The sequence below is a fragment of the Pan paniscus genome, chromosome 14 (assembly GCF_029289425.2).
Source record: "Pan paniscus chromosome 14, NHGRI_mPanPan1-v2.0_pri, whole genome shotgun sequence".
NCBI classification, from domain to species: Eukaryota; Metazoa; Chordata; class Mammalia; order Primates; family Hominidae; genus Pan; species Pan paniscus.
Genome location: NC_073263.2, coordinates 96,567,434 through 96,583,862, shown reverse-complemented (window position 1 = coordinate 96,583,862; position 16,429 = coordinate 96,567,434). Strand labels below are relative to the sequence as shown.

The 16,429-nt window shown below is 40.1% G+C and overlaps 1 protein-coding gene across 2 annotated transcripts in view; it reads left to right on the top strand.

The window, feature by feature from the left end:
• ABCC4 (ATP binding cassette subfamily C member 4 (PEL blood group)) overlaps window positions 1-16,429 on the top strand; it is a 282,705-nt gene that overhangs the window by 248,438 nt on the left and 17,838 nt on the right. For both annotated transcript variants that reach the window (XM_034936857.3, XM_055096905.2), the window contains 3 exons: window positions 633-722; window positions 9,371-9,543; window positions 10,024-10,129. In XM_034936857.3, coding sequence (XP_034792748.3) covers window positions 633-722; window positions 9,371-9,543; window positions 10,024-10,129 — 369 coding nt within the window. The remainder of the gene's footprint in view (window positions 1-632; window positions 723-9,370; window positions 9,544-10,023; window positions 10,130-16,429) is intronic.

Here is a 16,429-nt window from a genome sequence, read left to right as displayed (position 1 = left end):
TTAGTAGAGACAGGGTTTCACTATGTTGGTCGGGCTGGTCTAGAACTCCTGACCTCAGGTGATCCACCCGCCTCGACCTCCCAAAATACTAAGATTACATGCGTGAGCCACGGCGCCCGGTGAGAGATTCTTAATCTTGGAAAACTGTTTTGCCAACGGAGAAAATAATCCTAATTTATTCTTTAGTGCAAATTGGAAAATACTTAATAATTTGGCTTTGAAGCACAAACTTTAATCATGCTGTTGGTATTTTCCAGTATTACATGATTGATGGTTAATTTCTATCGCTCTATTCATGTAGACCCTCGGATAATTATATCCTTATATTTCATGTTAAGCTAATAATACGAGGAAAACAGTTTTAAACATCAGGCCTGTATTTTTCATTTTCTTCTTAAGATAGCACACTGCAACAGTTTTGTTAGTGTTCAGTGGTCTGGAAGGTATTTTGGAGCACGCTTTGTACAGTGGAACATTAATAGATATGTTGTTTTGTAAACAGGCATTTGTAACGCTATAATTATTATCATGAATTTTATTTTTTGGTATCTTAATTCTATTGTTGATGTTAGCATTGCAATAAAATGAAAAAAGAGTCTGTGGTAATGACCGTGACTATTTTGGGCACTTAGGAACCTGTTTTGTTCACTGGAACAATGAGGAAAAACCTGGATCCCTTTAATGAGCACACGGATGAGGAACTGTGGAATGCCTTACAAGAGGTAATTGATAAAATGTAATTATCTTTAGTTTGTTAGCCTCAGTGTGTGTATATGTACCTTTACAGCATTGCAGGAAATTAAGAGGAGCTTAGCGGTTTAACTAACTTTGTTCACCACCCAGGAGATCATTGAGGATGTGGATATGCTAAAATGTGTATACTGATGATGATGAAAACCAAAAATAAAATTTCCCTGGTTCTCATTTTAATTTTCTTCCTGTTGTCCAAAACAGTTTGGTGTTGTTTTATTTGTCTTTAGCAATGCGTTAAACTAGAAGTTGTATTTATGAGTTGAGATCCTATTAGTGACTAAGTTACTCTGCACCATTTATTTTACTGCTCTGTTCTTAGGGAATTTCTAGTAAGGGAAGACCATAGTCATTTTTAATTAACTAAAAGATAAATGAGATCATATTTATGAAATGCTTTAAGTTTTATAATAAAGTGTTTATAAAGGTAAATTATACAGTTGGAATGGGATAATAATTATTTATTGGCAAACGTGTAATTTTAATGCAGATAACAGAACCCTGCAGCCTCTGCTAAGGTTTTATACTAATATGTTGCTTTCTAGAGGATTTTTCTATTATTTATGTGGTTCCTGTTGGGCCACTTCTTGAAATTTTCTCACCCTTGCATGAAAAAAGGACTTTGACTATTAAGGTGCTGTTGGTTTGTGTATTTTAACACTGATTTTCTGTGTTCAGACTAGTTCTGCAAATTTGTGCCAGTATACTTGATGGCAGAAACCATATCATAAAACTGGTAATCCCCTCACAGGACCTAGTTTAGTCTTTTGCTTTTAAAAAGTAAGCATTTAAGGCTGGGTGCAGTGGTCGATGCCTGTAATCCCAGCACTTTGGAAGTCTGAGGTGGGTGAATCACTGGAGGTCAGAAGTTTGAGACCAGCCTGACCAACATGATGAAACCCCATTTCTACTAAAAATACAGAGATTAGCTGGGTATGGTGGTGTGCGCCTGTAGTCCCAGCTACTCAGGAGGCTGAGACAAGAGAATTGCTTGAACCTGGGAGGCCAAGATTGCAGTGAGCCGAGATTGTGCCACTGCACTCCCATCTGGGCGACAGAGCAAGACTCCATCTCAAAATAAATAAATAAATAAAAATAAATAAAAATTGGCCAGGCGCGGTGGCTCATGCCTGTGATCCCAGCACTTTGGGAGGCTGAGGCGGATGGATCACGAGGTCAGGAGTTCCAGACCAGCCTGGCCAACTTGGTGAAACCCTGTGTCTACTAAAAATACCAAAATTAGCCAGACGTGGTGGTGCGCATCTGTAGTCCCAGCTACTCAGGAGGCTGAGGCAGGAGAATTGCTTGAACCTGGGAGGCGGAGGTTGTGGTGAGCCAACATTGTGCCACTGCACTCCAGCCTGGGCAACAAGAGTGAAACTCCATCTCAAAATAAATAATAAATATTAAAAGTTAAAAAAAAGTAAGCATTTAATAAGTATGTATTAATATGTTTGATCTCTTCATTTCAAAGAAGTGTGGAGCCTGGACAACATGGTGGACTTTGTCTCTACTAAAAAAAAAAAAAAAAAAAAAAAAAAAGAATTAGCCAGATGTGGTGGCATGCACCTGTAGTCCCAGCTACTCAGGGAGTTGAGGTGGGAGGATCTTGTGAGCCCTGGAGGTCGAGGCTGCAGTGAGCCATGATTGCACCACTGCACTCCAGCCTGAGTGACAGAGATTAATTTCCCTCCATTGTTATTGTTGTTGTTTTGAATTGGTGCATTTGTCATTGTTGCCCTTCCAGGGATAGCTCTGAAATCTTTAATTTATAGATGGGTTTTGACTGTGAGCAAGTAGACTTGGAGGCCTGACAGTTTCCTGCCAGTAATTCTTGTTTCTGAAGGCATGTCATTGCCGAGTCCTTACACACCCACCCTGCTTTCCAGCAACTGTGGGGATTTTCTTTTTCTAAATTAGGTCGATTACTTCACCTCCTAATACTTGATAAGCAGTTGACCTCTGATTTCATTTAAATTTGTGAATCTCTGTACAGTGAAATTCTAGGAGAGAAGAGGTGGGTACAGTTAACTGTCAAATGTAAAGAAAGATAAGGCAATCCTGTGCCCCTAAACTCTCAGGACAGGTTTAATAGTGAAATTGTGACACACCCTAAAAGAACAAGAATTACTCATAAAGTGTTTTTCTATTTGTTTCAGAGCTTGAGATTCCTTGTCACAGATTCTCAGAGAGCAAAAGTACTTTTTAGAAACACATTTCTCTATGAACAGTGAAGAAATGTTAATTGGGAGATGATCCTATCAAAAACCATCGTGGAACTTGACTGTAACTCATACTTATTTCATTTGTTGTAGCCAAAATTAAAATAAAATTTAGTAGCCTCTCAAGAATTCTAGAAATGATGAGGTGGAAGACGTGGTAGGTCCCCCTCAGAATTGAAAAATTATCCCATCATTGTCTTTCTCTGGGAACTACTTCTTTATGACATTGTAGGTTTTTCTGTGAATGATTTGGAAGAGTTACTAAAAATTAGGGTACAACATTGTAGTTCCAGTGTGATTCCAGCTGTTTTTAATCATTCATATATTCCGACACCTGACCTAAGAAAGACACCAGAGCATTTACATTGCTCGTTTGGGGGTAATGAGACAAAGACTGGAGGAGAGTGTTTTCTTTTCTCTACAGTTTTCCTGAATTTTCCAAATTTCCTTCTGGGTGCTTGTATTCTTTTTATCTTCTAGATGGTCAGGGGAAAGGCTGAGCACTCCTAACAAATGAAGCATTGTGAGTTTTTCACAACAAGTTTCATGACTATAAGTTGATGGAGGCTGGGGGCATTCTGATAGGTCAGGAATTCTTCCCCTGGGGTCCGTGGAGTCTGAGGGTCTTCTCGTAGAGAATTCCAAATCTCACTTCCTGGTGATTGTAAACGTGAAGTTATGTGTGTATGTTTATCTTGAGAGATATCACACAAGGGATTCAGCACTACGACTCGTGCCATTCAAGTTTCTCTGGACTTCTCTGTCACATTCTGTCTCTCTTCTGTCTCCATGGTTTTCATCTTTCATTGATATCCAGTTCAGAACTGGATAACTCATCCTGCTCTTTAGTAGGAAACCTGGTGTCATTTGGAAACCCCCTTTAAAGCAGACAAAAAACATAGTCACTTGGTTTATAAATGAGGCCAAACTGGAAATGGGAACCCAAACTCAGAGGGTTGGCTTGAGATTAGGACAGCACTGTCAGTTTTTTCCTGTTTAACCACTTTACATAAAAAGGAAAGATGCCTTTTATTTCTTGGAAGTTTTTTTTATTTCTTCTTACCCATGATCTCTTGGAAAGGGTAATACCTGACGTGCAAAAGAAGTTTGGGCATCTGGAGGGAGACAGTCCTATGGATGTGGTCGTGTCATCTTGGTTATTTTTTTATTTATTTATATTTATTTATTTATTTATTTGAGACAGAGTCTCACTCTGTCATCCAGGTTGGAATGCGGTGGCACAGTCTCGGCTCACTGCAACCTCCGCCTCCCGGGTCCAAGCGATTCTCCTGCCTCAGCCTCCCGAGTAGCTGTGATTACAGGTGCCTGCCACCATGCCGGCTACTCTTTTTGTATTTTTAGTAGAGACGGGGTTTCACCATGTTGGCCAGGCTGGTCTCAAACTCCTGACCTCATGATCCACCCGCTTCAGCCTCCCGAAGTGCTGGGATTACAGGCGTGAGCCACCGCGCCTGGCCTATTTTTATTTATTTATTTTTTTTTTTAGACAGAGTCTTGCTCTGTCGCCCAGGCTGGAGTGCAGTGGTGCAATCTCAGCTCACTGCAAACTCTACCTCTTGGGTTCAAGTGATTCTCCTGCCTCAGCCTCCCAGGTAGCTAGGATTAAAGGCAAGCCCCACCATGCCTGGCTAATTTTTGTATTTTTAGTAGAGACAGGGTTTTGCCATGTTGGCCACACTGGTCTCAAACGCCTGACCTCAAGTGATCTGCCTGTCTCGGCCTCCCAGAGTGCTGGGATTACAGGCATGAGCCACCACACCCAGCTAGTTTTTTGGGGTTTCTTTTCGAATGCTGAAAGTTATCATAAATACTGAAAAATAGTCAGCTGTAAATGGAAGAAAGTTTACTAGAATTAGTGCCAGTTTGGGCCCCTAAATAAGAGCAACTCTGTAAATATAACGTAAGTAATGATTAAAGATGGAAGTCGTTTATGAGAAAAAAGTCAAAAGATCACACAGGTACAACTAAGAAAATGAATCAGCAGCACGTTATTTCTGTTAATTAAAAAACGACTTTAATACTGGGATCTACAATTAAGACTAGGTTATATCATGTTGGAATAGTGGAGAAATCATCTAATCATGTTCAACATTGATAGAATTGCTGTTAGAATACAAGGATGTCTCGTATTCGGGACACCATAAGACAGAAATCTGCACATCAGCAGTGTCCACATCCTCTGGGCCTTCTATTCCCCACACCTTGCACCTCCATTTTTCCCAGGCCTGTATTGCCCAGAATAGGCTTCTGCTCGCTTCGTTCACACTTAGCTGTGTTCTTGTTAAAGCTTGTTCCCATCTGTTGAGTTGCTGTTTATCACATTTCAGTCTCTGGCATCAGAGACTTCCTTTATGAAAAGTCAGAAAGTTCAAAAAAACATGGAAACAGAATATGACATCCATGTGAGTCTCTTTGAGGCTTTGAAAACATTTATGATGATAGAAATGGGCTGTCTTAGAAAGTTCAGTTCATTATTTTCACTTTTCCTGTAGTTTCCTATTTTTTCTAAGCTTCAGAATAATCTGATACACTGTGTTTGAAATGTATAGTTTCAAATAGTATGATTTGATTTTGTTTTCCTGAAATTACAACCTTTATTAAATGTAGAAAACATTAAGTTTTCTATATTTTAAAGTATAATGTTATGATATCTTGGAGCCAATTAATTTTATAAGGACTATGTTTCTTTTACAATGACGTTTAGTAAGAAAATTATATGTAAATTCTATTTCTTTGTGGATTTATTTTGTAATTTATAAGAATAGACATGTCACAAAATGAGGTGTCCTTGTGACTTCATACATTCAACAGATTATGTGTGGGGTGGTTTTTACATAGGCATTGTAGACTCTGGAGCTATAGCAGTCATCAAGAGAGATAAAATCCCTACCCTCTTAGGGCACAAATTCTTGTATGGAAGATAGAAAATAAGAAAATGCTTAGGTAATATAATATTAGGTACTGGTAAATGCAATGAAGAAAACTACAGCAGTGCATGAAAAGAACTAGCTGACTGCATTATTAAAAATAGGTGGCTGGGCATAGTGGCTCACGCCTGTAATCCCAGCACTTTGGGAGGCCGAGGTGGGTGGATCACAAGGTCAGGAGATCGAGACCATCCTGGCCAATATGGTGAAACCCCATCTATACTAAAAATACAAAAAAAAATTAGCCAGGTGTGGTGGTATGCACCTGTAGTCCCAGCTACTTGGGAGGCTGAGGCAGGAGAATCGCTTGAACCCGGGAAGCAGAGATTGCAGTGAGCTGAGATTGCACCACTGCACTCCAACCTGGGTGGCAGAGCAAGAATCCACCTCAAAAAAAAAAAAAAAAAAAAAATAGGCAGTATTTCATTGTCCAGGAAGGAGCAAAATAAACAAAGAAAAAAGAATAGATATTATCTATTGATCTCTTATTTGGTACCAAGCACTATTGTAAATGCTACACATACTGACTGATTTTATACTCCAACAATTTTAGGAGATAAGCATCTTCAAAATAATCTTAGTATGGTCTTATTTACAAGTTAATTAGGAAGCTAAGATAGAGAAAGTTCAGGAACTTGCCCAGTTGGCAGAGCCTGGCAGGACTCATGCCCATGCTGTGTGTCTTCAAGACTCCATTTTTTTATTTTAAAATGTCCAAATCACAGAACAGTCAAATGAATAGTATTATGAACATCCACATACCCTTCTCCAAGATTCACCATTTGTTAATACGGTATTTTGCTACATTTGCTTCCTCTCTTATAGCCCTTGAAAGTAAGTTGCAGACATTTCCATGAAGTTGCAGTTCATCCTTAAATATATATATGTACCTCTTAAGAACAAGAACATTCAACTACATGACATAATACAGTTATTTACCTCACTGAAGAAATTGAAGAGTAATGTAATACCATTGTTTAATATATTTTCAATTTCCCCAGTTGTCACTCTTAGTCACTGTGTTCCACTGCCTCCATTGTCTTTTTCTCAGTGCTAATACTTAACCATAACTTGAATGTATGATAACACTACAGAGGGCCTTCACATTCATATCTTTTTTTTTAATTGAGACAGAGTCTTACTCTGTCACTCAGGCTAGAGTGCAGTGGCGCGATCTTGGCTCATTGCAACCTCCGCCTCCCCGGTTCAAGCAATTCTCCTGCCTCAGCCTCCTAATGGGATTACAAGTGCCCACCACCATGCCCAGCTAATTTTTTTTGTATTATTAGTAGAGATGGGATTTCACCATGTTGGCCAGGCTGGTCTCGAACTCCTGACCTCAGATGATCTGCCTGCCCCAGCCTCCCAAAGTGCTGGGATTACAGGCATGAGCCACTGTACTCGGCCACACATTCATATCATTCTCATAACCATCCCTGATTCAATCATGATGACAGAGTCTCAGAAGACACTGTTATCTGGGAAATGTGTTCATTATTCTTCACCTCACAACCCTATTCTTCATCAAGTCAATGTGGATAACCTCAAGGAGGGTCAAAACCCAGAAGAATGATGGGTTGGCACCTTAATCAAGGGCAAGTGTGAGATTATTTCTTCAAATCTGGCTGCCGGTCTTAGGAAAGACCTTTTTGCACTTACCAGTATTATCAAAATCAACTCAGAAGGAAAAGCTAATAAAAACTTTGCTAACATCTACTTTTGATCAGTTCCATCACATGGGGTATAGGTCTGTGAGTATGTTTCATAAAAAGATTACTCAGTAAGTCCTCTTCCTTGTAATGGAGAGGGCTTCACTAAGCTGATATATTCCATCCTATAATTTTCAGGGTAACATTTTGCACCACGAGCCAAATCTTACACTTCGGATTTTAATTTCCTACCTTGCATGCTAATGCAAATATCAATACCATATTTAATCTTAACTCAAAATTCCTGTTTCTTGGAGTTGGACTTCCATCATGAGTACAACTCAAGATCACATTCATAGAAGTGTGCTTCCATGTTTAAGGTACATGACAATGTTACCCGTTTACTCTTGGCTTTTTGTTGTTGGGCATTGTAGTTCTGTACACCTGCTTATTGGCCATCACTCATCTATCTGCTTGCTGATCTCTTAATTGGAGATGTATTGACTCTTGGTTCCTCTATAGCTCTCAAATGTCACCTGAGTTTGGCTCTTATTCTATAAAATTTCTCCAAAACAAACATCAGTGAACTGAACCACCACCCAATGTAGTATCAGATCATCTTATAGCTACAATTTTATAAAGATACATTAATATCAACATCATCTATCCCCGTCGTCTGGGGCAAGATGTTATATTGTGTCCTGTTTTTTTGTGAGTTTTCATTCACTGCAAAACATTTATTAGACTGTAGAAAATGTACTGACCTACTTTATAGCCATAGGGGCTTAAACTTGGGAAAGGACCAGCCCAAGAATAAGCTCCTAATTTCCTAACAAATGAGGCACAGTTTCCCATTGTTTGCATTTGTATTTTTTTAACTTTTCCAGTTGATTAAAAATCCTTCCAAAATGGTAAAGTGCCTATAAGATGATATCTTTGGAGGACAATACTTCCTGCAGTAATTTTCTTTTTAAATTTTCCCTTGAGTTATACTCACTCGTCTCCAAAATGTGCTTTGGGAAACCTGACTCAACCAGAAAGATCCTTTCACCTTTTCTTCAGACTCTATATTGGGAGCATGAGCTTCATTTTTTGAGAAACTTCCTTCCCTCCCTGGACGAGGGGTTCTTGTTGGCTGTCATGTTGGTTATTGGTAAGGGAGTTGAGGTGCTGGGGGACACTGATATGATTTTTTTCCAACAACTCTATCGAGGTCTAATTTGCATAGCAGAAAATGCTCCCCTTAGAAGTGATTCAGTGATTTTGGTAAATTTATAGAGTTGTGCAGTCATTGCAGGAATCCAGTTTTAAAACATCTCTGTTACCCCAAGAAATTTCCTTGTGTCCATTTACAGTTAATCCTCCAGCCCCTTGGCAGCCATCACTCTTATTGTCTCTCTGAATTTCTGTAATCTTTTAACTAAAAAGAAGGGAATTTTTTTTATCTTTCTGTATTTTACCTACAGAATAATTTTATTGATCATACTGTGTTTTTCTTAATGAAATTGGCCCAGGCAGTATTAACACATGACCCTGCATGAACAGACTGTGCTTGCTGATGGTGATAAAGGACCATCTTGGATTCCATTGTTTGTTCTCTTAAGTCAGAATATTTCCGTTTTGTGTTGACTCTACCATCTTTCTCAGTGAACATTAACTAGAGGTAACTCAGCCTCATGTGTGTGTCCACTTAAGTTATATCTCTCGAGAGAAGGGACTTGAAGGTTCTAATGTCTATGAGGCTTGACTACCTCCATAGCGGCTTGAATGATAGCAGTCATTCTTCTTTGTACATCTACAGGTACAACTTAAAGAAACCATTGAAGATCTTCCTGGTAAAATGGATACTGAATTAGCAGAATCAGGATCCAATTTTAGTGTTGGACAAAGACAACTGGTGTGCCTTGCCAGGGCAATTCTCAGGAAAAATCAGATATTGATTATTGATGAAGCGACGGCAAATGTGGATCCAAGGTATAAAGCTGAGGTCCATGTAACCTTGAGTCCACATTTTAAGTGTGTAAATGGGAAACATGGAATGATTCTGAGAAATATTTCTTAAGTGCTCTATTTGCCCCAGAGATAACATTTTAACATGGATAAATTCATTCTGAAAAAAACAGAAGAAGAAACCCAAACGTGTTTTCCAGTGTCAGTGATATTATTCAGTATCCCAGGAGAGCTAGATTCCTAAAATCCACTCCCAATAATCAGCTTTAAGCAATTTGGCGGGAAGACATTTTTCATTGTTTTATGAAAATTAGTAAATTACTACATAGATTTTTATACTTGTTTTTAAAGAATAAGATTGTCCTAAAACATTTTAACATGATTTTTAAAACATTGAATATATATGATCTTTTTTTTTAATCTCTATTGTGAAGTAGAGCTTTTTAAGTCTTAAGTCTACTTTTGGCATCTTTACGAAATTAAACTTAACTTCTTTGATTGCAGAACTGATGAGTTAATACAAAAAAAAATCCGGGAGAAATTTGCCCACTGCACCGTGCTAACCATTGCACACAGATTGAACACCATTATTGACAGCGACAAGATAATGGTGAGTCCTTCACCTGCGGAATTCCCGTTGCTCCCAATTATGTTCACTTTTTCAGTTTATTCCTTCCTTGTAAAACTTGATAGAAACCCCTAGTAAGTTAATTTTCTGTTAATTTTGGCTCTCTTCCCAGCAGTAATTCATATGCTTAACTACACCCTCAGTGCTACTAACAATATATCCAATGTATCTCTTTGCATATAATCATATGCAAAAATCATATGTTAAAAGTTTACCATGAAAATATTCCAAATCTAGGATTCAGCTTGTGATGCTAACTGCCATACTACAGAGTAGTATCCAATAGAAGATCACAGTCATTGTCACTGTCACAGTTGTTTCAGCATGCTTGATCCCCTTAATGAAAGATTTAGGTTTTTATATACTGCAAGGGGCTTGTTGGGTAAGGTTGCAGAACTTCTATGCTGTTGGGACGTTCACAAGGTATGTGTCACAGGGGAAGAGATGAGAAGATCCATCACAAATTATTTTCAGAGAGGGCCTAGCCAGAAAAACAAATGATTCCATCAGAAGGGATTTAACATGGGAAATTTGTTACATAAGAATTGGAGGGCTTAGAAAATGAAGGGAAACAGTGATAATTTTAGGAAGCAAGGCCAGGCACGGTGGCTCACGCCTGTAATCTCAGCACTATAGGAGGCCGAGGCAGGCAGATTACTTGAGGTCAGGAGTTCGAGACCAGCCTGGCCAACGTGGGGAAACCCTGTCTCTACTAATAATACAAAGATTACCTGGATGTGGTGGCAGGCGCCTGTAGTCTAAATGTATCATATAGACTTCTTGTTGGGATTTGCTGTTACCGCATTGGTGATAGCTACTCCTTTTATTATCTAATGCTTGGAAGTGCTGTCAACTTAGAAGGTCTGATTAGTTAGAGAGACAGCAAGCAAGGACAGAACTTGGCAGACAAGTCAGTTGGTCACTCCTAAATCTGATCAGTCAGCTTCTGACCACATAAATGTCTAGTTCACAAGCATCTTCTTGATCCATCAGCGCTGTTACCATTATTGAAATGTGCCCATTAGTTTATTGCTTTATATACCGGTCCCTCTAGGTAGATTTTGAGAACCTTAATTTTTTTCTCTCTTGCGTAATGTCTTTATCTAAACTCTGAACATGGTTCTACAAAGCAATTTACAGTTGGCCCCTCCCTACCTTTCTAGCCTTTCCTCCCTCTGTTCTCTCTCTTTCCTTTGCAGTAAAAGCCACAGTCCTTTAGTTATTGTCCTTCAGTTCATCAAACGCAGCATTCACTGTTGCGGTCATGCCCTCTCTACACCATGCACAATGGCGGCTTAGACTATGGTGTGAGCAGTGAAGATGGTGCAATGGATAGATTTGGAGTAAATAGCAAAGTAAAGCAACTGGACTGTGATGGATTGAATGTGAGATTTGAGGGAAGACAGGGGTAGTCAGTCCTGGTTTCTCTGTTTGGGACCTGACTATCTGGATGAATGAGGAAGACCCGGAAGAAGTAAATTTGGAGAAGGGAAAGGCAAGCATTCCCTTGGAGGATGTAACTGTTGAGATGACCTTGCATTTCAACATGGAGCTTTCCTTCTCACTCCCAACTCCATTAGTGTCTCCATCTATGGCGATCTCTCCAATGATATTGGGAGATCTTCCATTTAGGGCTCCCTGGCCACGAGGTCATCAGTGGCATCACAGGAGGTCCTACTAGGAGGTATAAATTTAAGTAAGGAGTCTTATTACAAGCTCTGAATTCTTTGTGAGAACTATTTTCCAATTTTTCTTAACAGGCGGTGGCAGGATTCAGCCTCAGGGAACCCAGGAGACATGCATTCTGTAGCTTGAGATTGGGAACTGGCCTCTATGTTCCCTCAACCCCTAGCTGAAAGCATCTCCTGTATTCTAGAGCTTCTGATCGTCAGCCAGCTTTCAATTCGGGGGAACACCATAAATACCATTCTTCCTCAGATCTTTGATTTTGGAGGTGTTTTGTTTTTTTTGTTTGTTTGTTTTTTCCCCTTGTTTGCTTTAGAGATACCGTTCCAGAAAACACATGTTCTGTTCTGTTATTCTGAAAGCTGTGAAAACATAGAGACAAGTGAATCAGCTGCAAAGCTCAGCGCTCCAAAAGGCAGGCTCAGGGAGTGGCTGGGGAAGTGACAGATGTTAATGAAGGACATAACCAACACTATTGTCATCATGCAGTCCTGTAATTGCAAGTGCTTAAGGTGTAATAATTACATTTTGTTGCATTGGTGAATACTTCTCCACAAAGACGGATAGATATGGTTTTGTTTACTGTAAGTAAATCAAACAAAAGGCTTGTTGGGAAACAACTGCGACCTAATTAATAGCTTTGTTTATGTGTTGACTCTCCAAAGGGATTTACCCAGTTTTGGTTCATTAAGCGCCATCAATGTGTTAAGCTTAGAATTTTATTTTATGAAGATGTCCTCTCAGTTTTAACTTTATTAAACATGGTGTAGTCTTAATGACAGCTAATTTAATCTTCATTTGCTCAGTTGCCACAAAACAGTAGAGCAAGACAGACAAATTAGAAATCCTCTTTTTTCTAATACGCACCACTATCTCCACATTAAAGACAGCTTCCTCCCTGTAGTTTTTAGGATTCGCTGGTTACTTGTGACCTGTTTTCCTTTCAGCCAATAGCACAGCCTTTTCCTCCAGTCCCTGCACACCCGTCCTTACAACGCTCTGGATTCTCCCTGGTAGCGTGAGTGAACGAGGAATAAGCGAATCTGCAGTTAGAGAATTCTTCGGGAGTGAATTACAGAGAAGCAAAACCAGGCCTGAGAAATTCAGATTGTAGCTCTTTTCTTTGTAGGCAATCTTATGGGTGTATAATGTATATCTTTCTTTCTAAACCCAAATCTCTTTTTAGTAGCGTTTCCTCAGAGAAAACAAACTAGAAATCGTTCTAGCAGAACCAGCTGGAGAAACACAACTCAAAGCTAACCTGAGTTTTATTTAAATTCTATGTTTCATCTTCATGGAACTTCTCTTTAAGAAACCGACAACGGCCACAATTAGAACATTTCAGAAGAGGAAAAATTACTTCTTGAAAAATATGCTGAGACATTTAATTAAAGTGTTCAGGGGGACAAAGAACTAATGTGAAGGTAGAAAGCACAAACTGGGGCTGGGCGCGGTGGCTCATGCCTGTAATCCCAGCACTTTGGGAGGCCGAGAAGGGCAGATCACCTGAGAGGTCAGAAGTTTGAGACCAGCCTGGCCAACATGGTGAAACCCCGTCTCTACTAAAAATACAGAAAAATTAGCCGGGCGTGGTGCCGTGTGCCTGTAATCCCAGCTACTCGGGAGGCCGAGGCAGGAGATGCTTTTGAACCTGGGAGGCAGAGGTTGCAGTGAGCCGAGATCGCGCCACTGCACTCCAGCCTGGGCGACAGAGTGAGATCCATCTCAAAAAAATAAAAAATGAACAAACTGGGAGAATAAATACACACAATTGCAGAGCTTTGGGGAAGTGGCTGAGTGGGTCACTGGGACCTATACCCTTCATCTTCCCCAGGTGAGAAGAATCATTTACTGTTTCAAGACCTGAGGCAGGATTTTAGGTAATCTTTGCCACATGCCATAGTATCTTGTCCCAGAGAAGAGTCACAGGCACCCATTTTACCAGTGAGGGAACCAATCTCCAACGTCAGATGACTCTCCGTACACCCCTTTCATCATGGTGGCCCAGAAACAACTTCTGAAATGGAAACCCTCCCACCCTCACTCTGCCTGTTGCTAAGTGGGGTTTCTCTGTATCGCTTGCTGCCATAGTGAAAGCTGTTCCGAGCTTTTCTTTTCCTATGGTCAGGCTTTATCCTTCACCCTGTCCTGCCCTTCCCCTGTTCCTGAGATCACCCCACTATCGGCGATGGCATCCTGCCAATTAAATGGATTAAATTGTTTTGCAGTTTGTTCACTTAATTTTTATATCTAGGACAGCTACCTGGAATATCTGCAGATATTTAGGCCTGATAAACACATCTTCATTGAGCTTATGTAACTGAGTAACTGACTAATGCATTCCAGTATAATGTGTTTTTCCTTGACCTTCTGGAGAGCAGCAAGTGATTTGAGGTTTGCATTGCTGGAGAGATCCTGGGGCCACAGGACCAACATCAATGCATGGCTTAGTTTACAGTTTTACTTGGGTAGAGGAAAGGTGAGGACCAAGCAGGAGATTTCAGGACTGTTTTCATGTAGCTACAGAAGATATGAAGATACAAATTCAAGATTATGCCCTTTTTTCTGTACAAAAAGAAGATTCAGAGTCACTTAATTTTGTTGTAAAAGATCTAGAATCTTTGGTCAAATCAGTAAATACAGGTTGAGTCCCCTAATCTGAAATCTGAAATGCTCCTAAATCTGAAACTTTTTGAGCTCTGATGTGAAGCTTGTAGGAGACACTCATTGGGGCATTTCAGATTTTGGATTTTCGGATTAAGTATGCTGAATCTGTAAGTAGGTATAATGCAAACATTGCAAAATTCAAAAGTATCTGAAATCTGAAACACTTCTGGTCCCAGGCATTTCCTAAGTATACTCAACATGCATAAAGGCTAAGTGGGTAAAGTTCTATTCTTAGCATTTTTTCATGTGCATCCTAACTTGGCCCTTGTAGCATCTGATTGTTCCTTATTTTCTCTTTTCCAATATTTAATTTGTGAGTCAAGCCTCTGCCCTCATTCCTGCTGTGTCTCCTTTTTGCTTTTTCTCTCTCTTGTCTATAGCCATCAACTTGAGGCATGTGGTCCTCCAAGGCTATAGCCTGAATCCTGGCATCCCTATACCTCCTTCCATATCTGTTTTCCAGGGCCAGCTAGACTCTTTCTCTGCTGGACCTCACTCTGTGGTCTTACCAGACTGCACCACTGGTCAGTCACCCAATTGGGCCCTGAATTTCCCTTCCTTTGTATTTAACTTTTAGCCAGTGTGCATGGGATGCCTGCTCACACATCATGTGCAATGCCAGGCCTTGGAGATGCAACAGTGAACAAGAGCAATCACATAACCCTGCCCTTGAGGAAGTGATAGGTGAGCTGTCAGACCTCTCGGCATCTGGAATGACCACTGTCCTCCCACCCCTCACCTCCACCACCATTTCTACGTGTCCAAGTCTGTCCATTCCTCAAGGCCCAGTTTGCTATTTTCTCCTCCCTGAAGCTCCTCCTCAGAAATTTTGGCCAGAGGTGACTTCTGCTGCTGCTAAACTCCGGCTTGTTTTGCCTTTTTTCTGGCATTCTAGTCACTTGAGTGTTTTCTTCTGTCTTATTTTTTTTTTTTTTTTTTTTGAGTGTGGGCTTTCTAAAAGCAGGGGCTGGGACTTACCCATCTTTGCCTCTTCCACAGCATCTAGCATAATGACATGAATGAATGCAGTAAGTGTGCAATAAATGTGTGCTGAATAAATTCAGGAATTCATGAAGGTTCACTTCCATTTTCCTCCAATGTGTTTTGGCAGAGTGTCACTTGCTCATTATTAATCCTGAAACTTTAATGAAGTTTGTTTTCTTGGGCCGTATGTGGGGGCTCATGCCTGTAATCCCAGCACTTTGGGAAGCCAAGGTGGGAGGATCGCTTTGAGCTCAGGAGTTTAAAACCAGCATGGGCAACGTAGCGAAACCCTGTCTCTACAAAAAAACAAAAATTAGCCAGGCTTTGGCGGCGTGCACCTGTAGTCCCAGCTACTTGGGAGGCTGAGGCTTGAGTCCAGGAGGTGGAGGTTGCAGTGAACCGAGATCACACCACTGCACTCCAGTCTGGGTAACAGAGTGAGACTCTGTTTCGACAACAACAACAAAAAATTTGTCTTCTTTTTCTGTGAGTATATGCCAGGCACACACTAAATAATTTTGAGTCCTGGGTGTAATAGGACTCAAATTGTAGTGGAAAGTGAATAGGTGAATTTTTTTATGCTTACAGGCATATTTTTCTTAAAATATGCAGTTATTATCCAAATAAAAAGGTGTCTTAGAAAATTAACTGTTTACAGTTCTCATTGCCCATATTTTACTTCTGAAAACAAAGAAACTGAAAGTAAATAATAATGTACCTCTGGGAACTCACATGAAGAGGAAAGAAGACAGGTTTACACCCAGGTTCAAATCCCAGCTCTGCCATCTTCCGATTTGTGCAGCCTAGGCTAAGTTGTTTAACTTATTTGCACTTCCATCTTTATCTCTGGCTGTCAGCATCTTGATAGACTGTTTCTTGCTCATCTTTGAATCTCCCATTCCTAAAACGGTACTTTGGAAATAGACATTCACTCAATATTGGATG